Raw genomic sequence first — 17,932 nt, forward strand, 5'->3', positions numbered from 1 at the left:
AGACACATATCAATGTCTACTATCCTGTAAGCAACTTGACTTAATTGTCTTCATGGACTGAATCATAGGATCTTAGTAAATGTTTATTAAATAAATCAAATGAAGTCCTTCAAGTCCTCCAAAGACAAAACTTTAAAAACTATCCGCAGTTTACGAAGAGAGTTAACCAAAAGTAAATAGGAGATAAATAATAAAGAGCAGAAATCAATAAAACAGAGAAAGTTAAAAGCCAAAAGTGGTTCCCTAAAAAGATCAACAAAATTGATATCCACTCCCACCTTCCATTCCCAGCTAAACAGATTGATCACCTATATGAAAAAGGGGTTATCACTTAAGAATCTGGAGCTATTGAAAGGATAATAAGAAAATGCTATGCTGGGGCACCTGGGCGCTCAGTCATTAAGCATCTGCCTTCGGCTCAGGTCATGATCCCAGGGTCCTGGGATCGAGCCCCATATCGGGCTCCTGCTCAGCGGGAAGCCTGCTTCTCCCTCTCCCACTCCCCCTGCTTATGTTCCTGCTCTCTCTGTCAAATAAATAAATAAAATCTTTACAAAAAAAAAAAAGAAAACGCTATGCCAACAAATTTAACAACTTGGTAAAAATGGTCACATTTCTTGAAAATGCAACTTAAATAAAATTGACACAAGAAGAAATGAAAAATCTGAACAGCTTATTTCAAGCAAAGGAATTAATTTATCCAAAAATATAAGGGGTTTTAATGGAAAATTATATCAAATATACAATGAAGAAATAAAATTGATCTTATTAAACTGTTCAAAAAAGAGGAAGATAGATCATGGCCCAATTCACTCCTTATAAGGCCAAAATAGCCCAAATACCAAAACCTGAAAAAGACATTACAAAAAAAGAAAATCACAGACCAATATCCCTCTTGAATATAGACACACAAATCCTTAACAGAATATTAACAACAGAATCCAACTTAGTTTTAGAACAAAATCTTACAGAATATCTGTAATAGACTCTTAATATAAATATTGTCCTTTTTGGACAATATATCACAACCAAGTAGAGTTTATTCCAAGAATGCAAGGTTGGTTTAATATTCAAAAATCAGTTAATGTAATTTACCATATTAAGAGGTAAATATGTGATATATTACCAGAATAAGGGAGAAAAACATGATTGCTCCAACAGATGCAAAAAAGACCATATGACAATATTCAACACCCATCTGTGATAAATGAAACTACAAAAAAAAAAAAGAGAAATTAAAGTGATAGAGGGCATCTCATCTTACAAAAAAGCCTACTGCCAACATCATACTTTAAGGTGAAAGGCCTCACCCCCGAGATTGATTTATTTTTCTTGCCTTATTGCAATACCTAGGACATTGGATAAACATGGTGACTGCCTTGTTTGCAAAGGCATAAATATCAGAAAAGAAGAAATAAAGCCATCCCTATTTGCAGATGATGATTGCTTACATAGAAAATCATAGGGCATCTATATACCTACCACGGGAACTAATAAACAAATTTAGCAAGATAACAAGATACAAGAATAATATGCAAAAATCCATTTTATATATTAGCAGCAAAGTTTAAAAATAAAATTTGAAAAATGATTCCGTTTACAGAGCGCCAAAAAATATAAAATACCCAGTAACAGATCTAACAAAAGATGTTAAGCATTCTACACTGAAAACTATAAAAAAAGGCACAGAGAAATTAAAGGAGACTTAACAAATGGAAAGAGATACCAAGTTCATGGATTAGAAGACTCCATTTTGTTAAAATGATAATTCTCTCCAAATTGATCTACAGATTGAAACAGTCCCAATCAAAATTTCAGTTAGTTTTGTAAAAAGTGATTCCAAAATTTATATGGTCATGTAAATGACCTAGAATAGCCAATGCAACTTTGAAAAAACAAAATTGTAGGATTAACAAGAACTTACACTTACCCAACTTAAGATTTACTATAAAACTACAGTAATCAAAATAGTTTGCATCCGCATAAAGGTAGACAAATGATCAATGGAACAGAATACAGAGTCCAAAAGTAGACTCATACGTATAGGGTCAACTGATTTGACAAAGGTGAGAAAACAAGTGAACAGGAAAAGGAAGGTTTTTTAATTTTTATTTATTTATTTATTTTTATTATTATGTTATGTTAATCACCATATATCATTAGTTTTTCATGTAGTGTTCCATGATTGTTTGTGTGTAACATCCAGCGCTCCATGCAGTACGTGCCCTCTTTAATACCCATCACCAGGCTAACCCATCCCCCCACCCCCCTCCCCTCCAGAACCCTCAGTTTGTTTCTCAGAGTCCATAGTCTCTCATGGTTCATCTCCCCCTCCGATTCCCCCCCTTCATTCTAAGGAAGGTCTTTTTAATGAATGGTGATGGATCAACTGGATATTCATATGGAAAAAAAGAAACATCAACTCTCACCCCACACCGTAAATAAAAATTAACCTAAAATGGATCATAAGCCTAAATGCAAAACCTAAAACTGTATGAATTCTAGGAGAAAACATACAAGAAAATATTTGCACTTCGGAGTTGGCAAAGTTTTTACGAGCACTAAAAATATGAACTATAAAAGGAAAAACAGGCAAACTGGAATTCATCAGAATTAAAAATTTTTGCTCTTTTGTAGCTCTTGGGGTTACCCCAGTTCTCCATGACTTGGTTCATTTTCCAACTGGGGATGTCGTAGGATGTCCCTCTCAGTGTGGTCTTTTATATTTACTTGGGCACTTGATCTTTAGCAGAAACAATGATGAATTCATTAACTCCTGTGTTTACACATTGTTAATCCTTCTCCCTCTAACTTCCAAGTAAATTCCATTTTAATATCTTAAGTGGTATAAATTGTTTAATTCTAAAATAAAGGAGTTAGAAAGGCAGGGTATTGTGCTGTGCTTAATTCTATGTAGTACAAAACATATAATGCAGAATAACTAAGACCTTCAGAATATAAAAAAATAAGGATAATGGAGTAAATTTTTCATAAGGTTTATTTCACTTTGAGATTCTTTCTCAATTTTTTAATGCTAAATATCCTTCCTTGTATGAAATTACAGTAGTTGTAGATGATGTTCTTTTTAACGTCTTCACCTGGCAAAACATAAAGTTCACAACCCTACAGTTCCCAAATCCCAAATTCTTTTTCAAATGTCACTGACTTGTGAATTACAAATTCCAGAAACTATTGGATTAATAGGTGGGTAGTGGATAATAAGTGTTCCACAAAACAGTAACAGATCGACTGACAGATATTTTGAGGAATCGAGGGCACCATTCTCTTGAGAAATGTACCAGAAACTCTAGGAAGAATTTTCAAACTACATGTGGCAAACTGCACGAGAGCCTCTCATGGGTTCTGAAATGACTTCTAAACCAATAGTTAAGTCTGGTCGTTCTTTCCCAGAAACTGGAGAAGAGAAGCTAGTAAGAAGTGGAAGAGAAATAAATGAATGAGAAGATCCTCTTCCTTCATGCTAACTGAGAAGAAAATGGTACCTTTTTAAAGACAGGCCTTTTCCTACATGAAAATATAAGATGCTTTAAGTCAGCTTTAGAAACAAGAAAAATTTAAGAGAGCTATCATAACTCAATTTGAGATAGAACAACATACTCCTGGCCCTTACCAACTCCCCAGGTGTTCCCTATCCCAGAATATATTTACATCACAGACCAAAGCATGTGTGGGGGGCTATGCATTAGCATATATACAAATGCAAAAATATCCGGCTATACATAACTATGGATATACATATATACATAATTATGGATAAATACATTATCTGAAAAACACACAGATAGATGCCTACAACTGTCCAAGGAAACACAGACCCAGAAGGCTCCCAATGGTCCACCACATCTCCTTGCAGCCCAAGTCATCTGGTTCTAAAATGGAGTATGAATGCCTATGATATTGTAATCATTATGTGTATATATACTCACAGAGCTCAAGGTCAGAATGCTTCAACAGCAAGAAAGAATAATAGGAAAATGGGTAGATTTCCTTTCCAACAAATCAACTATTGTTTTACCTAATTCATTTACCTGCTGACAGTTCCTGAGTGGCCATTAATATATAAAACCATCAGCTCATTTCACAAGTTGTAAACTTCACAATAGGAAATCCTCTTTCTGCCCTCACAAATGGAAACAAGATAATCAAGATAAAGAATTAAGAAAACTGCACAAAGTTTACTGAGCACCTATGTGCCAGATGTCATGTTGGATTTCAAAAAATTTTTGGAAACAAATAATAACTGATCATTATGCCACTCATCCACTTTCAGATACAACTTAGTCCAAGAGCTGTACAGTGAAGACGACAATTTTAGAGGCAAAAGAACATATGAACTCTTATGATACCGGGCTTAAAGGATAGTAAGAGAGCAAGGAGGAAAGGAAAGGTAGTTCTTGCTACAGAAGATCAAAACCAGAGCTTTCCAAACTCTAGTGTGCTATAAAAGGGTTCCAGGTGTTTGAGATACTAATCCTCTCAGCCCATAGGGGCCCCCCCTCCCATGAGCTCTGATAAATTCCAGGATGCCTCAGATATGATAATTTTTACATGTGCCATGTTGTGAAAGATTGGGAGGTACCGATCTAAACCAACAGTTCCCAAACAAGTGCTAAGATAGTTGCCTAAGAGTAATATAGGGCAGTGTTAAAAATACGGACTCTTGAGTTCTCTGTTCTACTTGAACAGATTCCAATTCATCGGGTCTGGGAACCTGTGAGAAGCCTAGAAATCTGTACTTTACCATGTACACAGATGATTCTAATGAGCAGTCAAATTTGTAAAACATAGATCTAAATTATCCACTCAGAGATTAAAATAAACACTAGTCACTAAAACTGGCTAACGCAGCAACACAATTGTAAAATGAAGTAGGAGATTATTGTGGTCACAAGTAGACAAGCTCTTTAGGGTAGAGAGATCTGGCATGGGGAGCCACAGATACAGACACTCATTAAAAAGAGAACATGAATGAATAAGAGTGAGTATGTAGCTTACTGAATGAATGAACAAAAAGGAGGCTGGCCTAAAACTTGGCAGGATACAGGGAAAACAAATAACAAAACCAAAGAAAAAGAGAGTGGTTGGCAAAGTATAGGAGATTAATCAAATTCTTAAAAGTTTAGGTTTACCATATTCTGTGTTGAGGCCCCATAATTTCACTTTATTAGCTTCATACTGGGCTTTTTTCTTTAATCGACAAGCCCTGTGAAAGGAAGGAGCAATTAGTTTACTTCTTTTTTTAAGTGAACATTCAGAATATACTTCTTTTTGCTGCTGTCAAACATTTTCTAATTGCAACCAAAAATCACTGCCTATTGATGTTTATATCAAGGAACTCAGTATCCAAAAAACACACAATATAATCATTAATCCAAACTGATTTTTGAAAATTTTAGCACACGTCCAAAAATAGTTATGACGAATATACTAAAATAAACAAAAACTGACAATACCAAGAAAATGTAAAGTAAGTGGAACCATCGTATGTTGCTAACTGGGATATGAAATACTACATACTGCTACTTTGAAAAACAGTAATTTTTAAAAAAATTTACTTTATTACTTCAGAAATAGCTACTTTGGTAATTTCTTATAAAGTTAAACATATGCTCCTGGGTATTTACCCAAGAGAAATGCAAACTTATGTTCACACAAACACCTGTAAGTGAGTATTTATGGTGGCTTTATTCATAATTGGCAAAAAGTGGAAGCAGCCCCAATGTCCTCATTTGGTGAATGGATAAACTGTAGTATATCCCTACAAAGGAACACCATTCAGCAATAAAAAGGAACAAACTACTACTCCACTCAAAATGGATCAACATGAATCTCAAATGCATCATATTAAATCAAAGAAGCCAGACTCAAAAGGCTACATATCATATGATTCCATCTATATGACATTCTAGAAAAGGCAAAACTGTGGGGACAGAAAACAGATCAGTGGTTGGAGGGATTAGGGGTGACAGAAGGGGTTCCCTTTACAAGGAGGCATGAGGAAATTTTTTTAATGGATGATGGAAAATATTATCTTGATTGTGGTGGTGTTTATATGATTGGATATGTTTGTCAAAACCCATAAAAGTGTACCATAGAGGAGCGTGGGTGGCTCAGTTGGTTAAGCAACAGACTCTTCGTTTCAGCTTAGGTCGTGATTTCAGGGTTGTGAGATCGGGCCCCACATCGGGCTCCAATGCTCAACTCGGAGTCGGCTTGGGATTCTCCCTCTCCCTCTGCCCCTCCTGCTTGCATGCACTCTCTCTTCCTCTCTCTCTCTCAAATAAACAAATCTTTTTTAAAAACCCATAAAAGTGTACATTAAAAGGCATACATTCTACCTCAAGCAAATCATACCACAATAAAAAAACTGACTTGGGCGCCTGGGTGGCTCTGTTGGTAAAGCAACTGCCTTCAGCTCAGGTCATGATCCTGGAGTCCCAGGATCGAGTCCCACATCAGGCTCCCCGCTCAGTGGGGAGTCTGCTTCTCCCTCTGACCCTCTCCCCTCTCATGCTCTCTCTCTCTCTCTCTCTCTCAAATAAATAAAATCTTTAAAAAAATAAAAAATAAAAAAACTGACTTACCACAAAACAAAGAAAAAATAAAAGTATGATAAATTTTTTCATTTTTATAATATAATGCACTTGAGTCCATTCATCTCTCCCCTTTAAAAGCATAACACCATCTTTTGGTATTATGAAGCGTGAACAAAGCATAAATACCGTCTTTTATTTTCAAAGGAAAAATTGTAATACTCTCATTATAATATTTATAAAAGCATATTTCTGAATAAATGGTTGACGGCTATCTATAAAAGCTCACTGAAAGTCTAACCTCATCACCTAGACTTTATTTACACAGGTGAACATGAGTAGCATTTACCTGGAAGCCAGCTTATTTTTTTCCTTCCTTGACCGTGGCCGGGCTGTTAAGGGAAGCTCACTGACCGGAGTCAGATCACTAATCACCTTATTCAGTTTCCGTAGTTCATTGCCTATCTGGAGTAGTTTTTTAGGATTTGGAGTCAGGTCTTCTACATCAGTTCTCCGTGACTTCTTTACTGCGTATTTTCCTACAGATGGTTTAAAAGAAATTTAAGTTAGATCATTTTATTTCACCAAAGATACATTCTAAAGGCATATTTTAAAACCACATTTCTCCCTTCCCTCTTTTTTCTTTTTTAGAAGTCTTGGCATGTTTCAGAAGTCTCAGCACAATATGCTAAAAGGGCTAGCCTCCTCTCCTCCTCACCTTGTGTCTGGCAAGAAATTGGGGAAATATGTCACAGCTCCAGTCTTTGCCAAGTCCTTCTCCACCTTAAAGTTTCTAGCCCTGGTATTAACAGAATCTTAATTATATGCATGGTGGTAATAAGCATCACAAACTTCAGGACTGGAGTGCACGTTCACTGCAACCAAAAATCAGGGCTAGGGTAGAATATACACCCAGAAAAGAAATAGGAGATTTTACTCAAACCATGATGTTTTGATGCTATGATTGAAAATTTCTCAGACATATACTGTGGTGCTGGACTCAAAAGGCCAACAAATAAGGACTGTCTTTTTTGAAAGCCTTCTTTGGTTAGTTTGATAAATAACATTACAGTAGACTCGGGGATCTTGCCCTATCACTGCAGGCAAGAGGGATAGCCTGGTCCTCTTAACTACAATATACCAAACAATTCTCCTAGTACTCGCCATGTGCTACCTAAAGCTATTTATTGGATCTGTCTTTTCATTTCTTGTAGAAAACTGATCTGAAGGCAAAAACTGTCTATTCACTAAGAAACAGCAGAGTACAGACTGAGTGCCAGTGGAAAGGCAAATTGAGGTACAAATATACTTCTGATATAATTCCTGTGTCAAAACAAAATTGCTTAGCAACTTACATCTGTAGCATGAGAGATCACTAAAACTGTTCACTGAGTGCCAAACTTACTAGCGCCCTCCCCCTTTTTCAGTACAGATTTTGGATCATACAAAATAAAAGAAGAAATTCTACTTAATTACATCTTCCTAGGTTCACAACTGTAAACTTCGCCTGCCTAAGATTATAAGCTTCTCCCAACTCCTATCATTCAACTCCTCTCTCCATTTCTTTTTTCTACAATTATTCCCTTTCCTCTCCCTCCTCTTTTCTTCCCACCTCCATTTGATTCCAATCTCCCTATTTACATTTCAGCCTGGAGACTACACAAGAATGGAAGAGAAAGATGCTGGAGCCCATTCCCTTTCTCCCCAACCCTTCTGGTTTATTGCAACTGTGGCAGGTCAAGAATCAATCAGCAGTCTCCTGGTCACTCGTTTCTGCACAGAGCTTCCTCTCTGTTTAGGTGATGGCTCTCACCACCGGTAAATGCTATTTGTGAGTATCTCTGCAGTGATAACAAATATAGCAGCTCTACTGTTCCTCTCTCCACTTCGCTAGTAAGGGCTGAATATGTAGGTACACGGAGTAAACATTATGGTTTACGATCTCTATTTAAAGTGACACGAAATGTTTGACCACAATTCCCTCTTACCATGATGTAAGCCATTTTTCTGATACATATTACTTGGCAAGGTGTCTCGGTTCCATTCAGATGGCCTTAGCATCCTCTCTTGCTGTGACGGGGTGAGCTGTTCACTATACTCCCAGAAGTACCTTCTTTTACCTCTCTTCCGAGAGGATATTGAAGTCATCTCCTTCAAGTCTTCCACAGAATCATTTTCATAGCCTTAAAAAATTAAAAAAAAAAAGGAAAGAAATTGGGGATGGGGGTGGGGCTTAAGTTCCATAAATTTCAATAAAGCAATCAGGGCAAATAAAAAGATCTCTTCTATTTGTCACTTGATATATTTCCTTTCATCTGAAAACATCACTGGCATGTCAAAGATAAAATGACATTTAATATGGAACTTTCCAACTCATAAAATATTCAGAGACTAATAAACATAGGTAACTATACTGTTTATTCTCCTTATAGTTCTCTTTGGTTCATATAAGTTAGTGTGTGACATCCTTTTTTTGTATCTTTACATAGGCTCTCATTGAGAGAATAATGAAATATAGCTCCAGGAATGTCAAATGTACCATTAGATCATGATACTAAGACCCCACACTGTGATTTTAAATGCCTTCCTCCTAAAATATATGCATCCAAAACATTCCCAGACAGACAGGTGTGTGCATTTCTATGATGGTATCCTACCGGCCAGAATTTTGTGAGGCAGTAGTGCTTTTCTGCCTACCTCCCACCCTACCCCTTTGGTAAAAGTACAAAAACGAGAGTTCTCGCACAGTCTCTCAAATAAAAACATATACGCTTAGTCTTATATTTTACTGGACGCAATCTGCATTTACTGAAGAAGTTATTTTCCTTACTAAGGGGGAGTTTCAGAAAATACTTAATTATGAGTTGCTAGAACTGTTGGTCAGACCTCACGGAGGATGACCTACAAATCTAAAATACCCTCAGAGAATGCCCATCTTAGTATACTCCACATCATTACTGCTATGCACATGGGGGAATGGAGACGGGCCCCATGTAGGATGTACGTAACACTAAGGTGGCCAGGAAAACTTGGGTAGCACTGGCCAAGCAAAATGACCACTGTGTCTCCTAAAAACATGACTTCTCTGGAACTGACACTAAGAAAGCGATGACATCTGCATGTTTTGGAAAAAAGAATTTCAGAATTTTAGCAGGTTTTCTTCAGATTAAGAATCAATCAAAAATATGGCTCCATTTATATGACATTCTGGAAAGGGCAAAACTGCAGGCAAAACTAGAAAGTGGTTGCCGGGAGTTGGGGGTGGAGGGAGGGGCTGACTCTAAAGGAACATAAGGTGGGGGCGCCTGGGGGGGCTCAGTCTGTTAAGCATCTGCCTTTGGCTCAGGTCATGATCCCAGGGTCCTGGGATCAAGCCCCGCATCAGGCTCCCTGCTCTGCGAGGAGTCTGCTTCTCCCTCTCCCTCTGCTGTTCCTCTCCCTGCTTGTGTGCTGTTTCTCTCTCTGTCAAATAAATAAATAAAATCTTTTAAAAATAATAAAGGAACACAAGGGAAATTTAGGGGGTGATCAAACTCTTCTGTATCTTGATGGTGGTAGTGGTTACCAGCACTACATGCACTTGTCAAAACTCACAGAAGTTTATACTTAAAGAAGGGCGAATTTCATACTTACACTTATTATACTTCAATAAACATGACCTTTTAAAAAAGAATCAATTTGGAGACCAGAACGATTTCAGGGCAACAATCAAGAGAAGCTTCTGTAGCACTGCTGGTATTAACAGCATTGAAGTGCACATGTGGTAGTTTAGAACAATACAGCAAGGGGTGTGACAGTGAACTTTAGTTCCTTATTAAGAAATGATGCACGAGGGGTGCCTGGGTGGCTCAGTCGTTAAGCGTCTGCCTTCGGCTCAGGTCATGATCCCAGGGTCCTGGGATCGAGCCCCGCATCGGGCTCCCTGCTCCACGGGAAGCCTGCTTCTCCCTCTCCCACTCCCCCTGCTTGTGTTCCCTCTCTCACTGTCTGTCAAATAAATAAAATCTTAAAAAAGAAAAAAAAAATGATGCACGAGTCACACAATCATTTCTAGAAGTCTGATTTTTAAAAATTGTTAGATACATAAAGCAATGACTTTGGCCTATTTATTTGTGCCAATGTGACACTTCAAATTAAGGATTTCATCTTGTTCCAGTGATCAACCTAGCTTTGGGAAAGATGCAAGGGCCACATAGTGCCACCAGAAATGGCATTTTCGAATCACCTGGCTCCACCAGGCCAAGAAATACTGGCTCGAAGAAACTACTGGCTCACAGAGATTAACCTAGTATGGCTGGGAACACCTCAACACAGGCAGATGGACCAACAAAACACTCCCAACTTCCCAACAATGTTAAGAACTGGTGTTCCACACACACACACACACACACACACACACCCCCCAAAAAACAAACCAACCAACCAAAACAGAAACAGACTGACAAATACAAAAAACAAACCATATACAGGATTCAGAGGGGGAAAATAGGTAAAGGGGACTAAGAGGTATAAATTTCCAGTTACAAAGTCAGTCAGTTATGGGATATAAAGTACAACTTAGGGAATAGTCAATAATATTGTAATAATTTTGTATGGTGACAGATGGTAACTAGATTTAATGTGGGGGTCATTTTGTAATGTATATAAATATTGAATCACTATATTATACATTGAAAGTAATATTATATACCAACTATATTTTAATTTAAAATAAATAAAAATTTAAAAAATAAGTAAAAAAAAAAAAAACCCAACTCTTTGTATGGTGGCAGACAGTAACTAGACTTATCATGGGGATCATGTTGTAATGTATAAAAGTATCAAATCATTATGATGCACACCTGAAACTAAGAGGATATTGTAGGTCAATTATAGTTCAATAAAAGAATAAGAAATCTAACCTAACCTAAAGCATAAAGGAAACTTTTTCATATATAGCTTCCTCAGGCATCCCATCCATCTGACAATTTATTTGATATTCTCCCCTATTTAGCAACTCTCCTCAGGTGGCCTGGATTTCTGGCAAAACACTGTCCTTCTCATTTAATGTACTTACATATTTCACTCACAGATATTTCATTCAAGACTTCTAAGAGCCCAATAAAAAAGGTATTAACTCCATTTACAAAAAGAAACATGCTCATGGAGGCTTTAAGTGATTTGGCAGAGTTGGAACTGACTCACGTCCCATGACTCAAGGAGTCTAGCTCCTATTGGGCTTCTTCACTTTTCCTGTACCCACCTAAATGGTCTAAATGGATTTTTCTTTACATATATCCCATGTTAAATTCAAAGAATAATAAAGATTTTTATTTCTTCCATCCCACTCTAATTAGTTACCAGTTTTATTTATTTATATATGTTCAGCCTTTTCCAAAAAAGCATTTAAGAGCCATCAGTTCTCTTTGACCTAATATTTTAACATTTTCTAATAACATATACCATAAATTCACCATAACACACATAAACACAGTCATACGCACACAATGGGTCTCTTTAAGATGGCCACTTTTCAATACAGAGACCACTATGAGCAAGTAGAATGCAGAAAAATTATTCCCAGATCACTGGTCTAGGATTTAAGGTAATTAAATCTCTCTCAAAGTATGTTCTAAGGAACATGATTATCTTAAGATATGCCTTCATCCCCAAGTGAGTTCTGTGGTCAAATAAGGTTTAAGAAACTCTCATCCTGCATCTCTCTCTTGCCAAGTCACACTACACACAAGTAGATTAAAAGACGAAGAAATCAGGGGTGCCTGGGTGGCTCAGTCGTTAAGCGTCTGCCTTCAGTTCAGGTCATGATCTCAGGGTCCTGGGATTGAGCCCCGCATCCGGCTCCCTGCTTGGCGGGAAGCCTGCTTCTCCCTCTCCCACTCCCCCTGCTTGTGTTCCTGCTCTTGCTATCTCTCTCTGTCAAATAAATAAAATCTTTAAAAAAAAAGAAAGACTAAATCATAACAATAAATAAACCCACTCAACTCTAAGTTCCATCAAGACAAGGGTCATGTCTGTTTTGTTCATCTCTGCATAGGCAATATCTAATACACACAGTGCCTAAAACAAATGTAGGCACTCAAAAATCTTTTTCTTTTAACAAATCAATTATTTGTTTAATGCAACATTTCCCATGAAGCCTTTTCCCTTTTCTTTTTTTTTTTTAATTTTTTTAAAAAGATTTTATTTATTTATTTGAGACAGAGAGAATGAGAGAGAGAGAGCACATGAGAGGGGGGAGGGTCAGAGGGAGAAGCAGGCTCCCTGCCGAGCAGGGAGCCCGATGCGGGACTCGATCCAGGGACTCCAGGATCATGACCTGAGCCGAAAGCAGTCGCTTAACCAACTGAGCCACCCAGGCGCCCCTCCCTTTTCTTTTCATTTGCTGGACCACCATATTGATCTAACTCATTCCTTCCTGACATGAGTATCAAATGGAAGTCAAAAAGGCTACATTTATTGTGTAAAATTCTAACCACACATCTCTGGTTAGTGCAGACTACTGGTAAAGTCAATCGTGAAAATGTTTAGTATGGATTACAAAATAAACTTTCATTCTGGGGGCCCAATTCTTAGTATTACAACCATGTAATCCCAATGACCCCAAACAGTCATAGCCTGTCCACAGAATAGGCTCTATTAAAACTTGGGAGCAAGGCCAGAGCAGGGACTGAAACTCCATTTTACACCTTTCCTGGAGCTTTGTAGGCTCAGGCACTGTTGTAGCCAACTGCCAAGAAACAGCATCAAGGGAGCTAGTCATCACAAAAGGGCCTTTGTAAACTGCTGCAAATTAAACCAATCAACCCACTCTAAAACTAGCACTCTGAAGAAACTATAACTATCCACTTTTCTGCTTCAAAGAATTTCTTCTGCTTCTCACCAATAATTCACTTTTGCATTCCTCAAGTCACTTGTTTAGCTCCTTCTTCCAAGAAAAAGGGAAATTTTCATTAGCAAATGTGAATAAAGCCCAAATAATACCACAAAATAGTGTTGATTTTGTGGTTAAATCATGTCATTCATTAACATTTGTGAGAACTGTCCAAGTAATACTAACCAAAGAGGCTTTACTTCAAGTCAACTGGAAGTGAGTGAATTAAATGCCATCCAAACATTTAGCATTGTTAAACAGAGCCAAGAGGAGCGTTTTACCCAGCAAATGCATCTCTGTTTCAAAGTAGTGTTGGTTAACACCAACAAGCTCACAAATCAGGATTCTTCTATAGGAGACAAGGCAAGAGAATGTGGCATGACAGGACAACACCAACTATAACACTGGTCCCCCCTCCCTATGAGTGTCAAAAGGTTGACAAAATGGAATTGAGGGTCAACTTACTAACTGATCTCTCTTCAGAGACCTATTCATCTCTCAACACATTTATCCAGGTAAAAACACATTAAAATATAAAGGATGAATTTAAAGTGCAGTTGAAAGCTAAAGAAAAGCAAAACTACAACCACAAGTAGGGTAGACAGTACAGTCCTTGGTGATAGCAGGATTTACTGACTCCCTCTGATTTACATGTTCCTTTAAGCACCTACTGGGAAAAGTATCTCTTTCTCTACACTTCCCATTTCCCTTAGTTACTACCCATCTCCCCTTTGTCTCACCCTTCCCCTACCCTCCTACCTTGATCCTAAACATGGAACTCAAAGCAATAAGGCTGATCGGTCAGACATGGAAGACTACTCATAGATAACACTCTGATCTTCCCATGGGAGGGAGCTATATAACTTAACACTGGCTACAAAGACAACTTTCCCTGAAACTTTTAAAACCGATTTTTTAAAGATTTTTAAGTAATCTCTACACCTAACGTGGGGCTTGAACTCACAACCCCGAGATCAAGAGTCACATGCTCTACCAACTGAGCCAGCCAAGTGCCCCTCAAAGCAAATTTTATTTATTTGTTGACAGAAAAATGTTCCTGCTCAGTAGAAAAAATAATTGTTCTCTCTAGACTATGCAGAGTTCTAAAGTAAACCAAAAAAGGCATAAGCCCTTTTCCTCCATATTAAAGTACTTTTCCTTACTTGAAACTTAACCCGAGTCAAACAACTTGGTTGTATCAAATACACAAATCTAAGCATTTTTGTAATAGAAAGATTTCACTAAAGGAAAATCTTTCATTAGCAATAATAGTGCTTCACCAGCTACTATTGTACCATCTACCATGGCTTAAAAACTTTTCTGAAAATTAAATACCAATCTTTATACTGCCAGAAATTCCAGCAATTGTGTAACAAAAGGGCTTTCTTTGACAATTTCTAAGGTTTTAAAAATAACTTAGTTTTTTTATGTACAAGTTACAGCATCAACATTATTTTTGAAGAAAATAACTTTTGCTTAAATTTGAAGATCTTCACTTCTTTGTGCATTTTAAACTGTGTGCCACTTGGCAATACCATTTTCATAAATACTGCACAAGCCAACAGTGGCAACTGCCCAAGCATGTAAATGCTGAATGGAAGTGAACCAGTTCCCACAGGTTTCATTTTCTTTCTCCCTTTTATTTATATGTGCTGTATATAAATAAAGCAGAGTATCCTTTATGCTCATTAAATTATAGCACAGATTTTTCTTAAATGGAAAAATACCGTGTGAATGAAAGATGGGACAGATACAAAGAAAATGCTCTTTTTTACATTATTCATTAAGTAGGCCTTCTTGGTTTTAAGCATGAGTAATATAAACCATCATTACTTGGTTTACCATTGTGGGCACTCCTAACTTGCCTCAACTATAATAGAGGGGGACATGTACATAAATAGGAATATGTTTAAATCAATCAATTCTTGGCATCTTTGCATAGCTGCCCAAGAGAGTAACAAATTAGGTCCCTTAACATAAGATAAATTAAGAAGAAGCCCTCGAAGAATCAGCCTATGAATCACTATATGAGCAAAAGTGATTATTTTAGAACTGCCTGAATAGAAAAAAAGCAATTACAAACTAAAACAAAGAAAACATCCATATCTCAAAATAGGAAAAAGGTCAGTTTGGTAAGCCTCCAAGCATTACCATACCTGGCTCAGAGAAAGTGTCACTAATATCATCATCTTTGTCATCTTCATAATCCTCTTCCTCCTCTTCCTCCTCTTCATTTTCAGAAAGTTCGTGCTCACTACCAAATCCTTCATCATGGTCCTCATCATCAACATCCTCCTCGTCTTCCTCATCATCTTCAGGACTGCATTTGGTTGGCTGTTCACCCAAGTTGTCAGAGACAAAAAGGGAGTAATTGTGCTCTTCTTTTTTCTGGGATGAATCTGAGACCAATGTGCTGGCAGAAAGGCTGCTACTCTCTCCTGCTGCAATGGACCCAGGACCCTCCTGGGACAGGGGACTGAGCAATAGTTCCTGGGTTTCTTTAAAAGGCAAAGCTGGAGTGGCATGACCCTGAAGAGGCTCCATCCCTTTTTTCTCGGGTCTCTTTGCTACTGCACCACAGTAGCAGGTATTCTCCTTTGCTGCATCTGCGTGAATCTGGCTCAACAAGGGCCGGCTCTGCTGCACTGGGTTGATCTTTACCTTTGCCTTTTTTACATAGTCTTTACATTCAACATGAAAGTTCACCTTGTCATTATGATACATGTTGGTCTTCACCATGATCTGTGTGCTTGAAGTGGGTTTACTTGCTTTTTGGACACAGTCTGACAAAGGGACCTCGGCCTGAAGAGTTTTAGAAGAACACACAGGGGCAGCTGCTCTGCTTGAGATCTTTTTACTAGGGAATGAAGAAGGCAAGGGATTTTGTTTGACACTGAAAAGTGAATCAGGGTAATAAAGGGAATCGGAAACAGACTGAGAGTCCTCACTATTAAGCTGGGCCAAAGTTGGAGTTTTACTTATGACCTCTTCATCTTGGTAAGGGCTAGAAAAGTCATCAAGACCCAAGTAATCCACTTCTTTTGTTCCCCAGATGTCACAGCTGGTTAGTTTGGTGTACTTTGTTAAGTCTTCACAGTATGTATCCCACTGTTCCCAGTTTGAGGTTAAAGCACCCTCATTATCCAGGACATCTGTGAAAGACTCCAGATTTTCAATGTCTTTGCAGTCCTCCAAAGAAAGGAAGTTGTCTCTAGGATTCTGCTGATAGTTCATCTCTCTATCCTGAGAAAAGTTTAAAAAAAATCACACACCATATTTTAGGAAAGAAATATTCACCTCCATCCTCACATCCATGTACCAAATTGATAAATCAGTACTTGACCTCTGGTCTGTTTTATTTTAAGATAAAGGCTATTTACATGTCACTTTACCAGTCCATGTAATATCATTTCCCTAGGCAAGGAAAAAAAAGGGAAAATATGCCCCTTTAGAGGCTTAGGTATGGTCTAAATATCAAGGGCTCTTGAACTTTACTATAAACACTCTTCCTGAAAAAGGTTTACATTTCCTGATATTTGACTTACAAGGATTTGGGGATCTCCTCTGAAACAAGCTTCAATTACAAAGCAAATAATGAAGACCTTACCTTCGTTACAGAAGAATTTGTCTTCTTAAGCGAGAACTGAAATATAGAGGCAAAGTGCAAACCAAAGAAGAGCTGAAATTCCACCACAGAAGGATAAGATCTTTGGTAAGACCTTGTTAACAATGCTTGGGCATGGGGACTACAATACTCCTCACGAGTGTGATACTCCTCATGAATAGAGATAGGATTTTAAAAATATGTTAGTGAGACTATGCAGCCACTAAAAAGAATGCAGTTAAAGTCTAATGTACTAGCATGAGAGGCTGCTCACCAGATGTCTGTACATTAAAAGGATTAAGTTACAGAATACTGTATCTATGAATGTGTCATCCAATTTAAAATACTCATGTATTTATATATGAACAGAAAAACTGCTAGGAATACTTATCTTTGGGGAAAAGGGCTAGAAGGTGGAGGTTCAGGAAGGAAACGAGGACATTTTCAGTTTGTTTTGACTTTTCCATTTGTTTGGGGCCTTTCTTGTTTTGCTTTTGCTTATGGGTGTGTGTCTCTGTGTTCTAAGAGCTTTAAGGAAGTAGAGTTTGCAGACCGCAAAATTTACCTGTATTAAGTGTACAATTCAATGATTTTTTTAGTAAATTAACAGATTTGTGTATTTAGTTTTGCATTCATGTTGCTTAAGCTGTATATAATTAAATTCTTCTTAGGAATCTTATTTACCTCAAGAATAAGTGATAAGTATACTACTTGGAATTGCTATTTTACCTCATATTCTCTGTGTCATATGCTTTGCTTAATGTTATCATTCTTAAATATCCCAGCTGAAGAGTCCTTTAGCAGTTAGGCATAACAAAAAAGATAGCTTCCCATCCTCATCATCAAAAACTGGACTTGAATATATTTAGATAAACTCTCCTCTTATTATTTTCTTTTATGTGT

At 37.5% G+C, this 17,932-nt stretch overlaps 1 protein-coding gene across 6 annotated transcripts in view; it reads right to left on the bottom strand.

The window, feature by feature from the left end:
* Nucleotides 1–17,932, bottom strand: part of CREBRF (CREB3 regulatory factor) — a 61,750-nt gene that overhangs the window by 21,077 nt on the left and 22,741 nt on the right. For all 6 annotated transcript variants that reach the window (XM_064596557.1, XM_045901118.3, XM_054513546.2 and 3 more), the window contains 4 exons: nt 15,582–16,668; nt 8,543–8,737; nt 6,904–7,093; nt 5,151–5,224 (listed from right to left, as the gene is read on the bottom strand). In XM_064596557.1, coding sequence (XP_064452627.1) covers nt 5,151–5,224; nt 6,904–7,093; nt 8,543–8,737; nt 15,582–16,668 — 1,546 coding nt within the window. The remainder of the gene's footprint in view (nt 1–5,150; nt 5,225–6,903; nt 7,094–8,542; nt 8,738–15,581; nt 16,669–17,932) is intronic.

The sequence above is a fragment of the Mirounga angustirostris genome, unplaced genomic scaffold (assembly GCF_029215605.1).
Source record: "Mirounga angustirostris isolate CCGP_5_RB_7025 unplaced genomic scaffold, mMirAng1.0.hap1 SCAF_7, whole genome shotgun sequence".
Classification (NCBI taxonomy): domain Eukaryota; kingdom Metazoa; phylum Chordata; class Mammalia; order Carnivora; family Phocidae; genus Mirounga; species Mirounga angustirostris.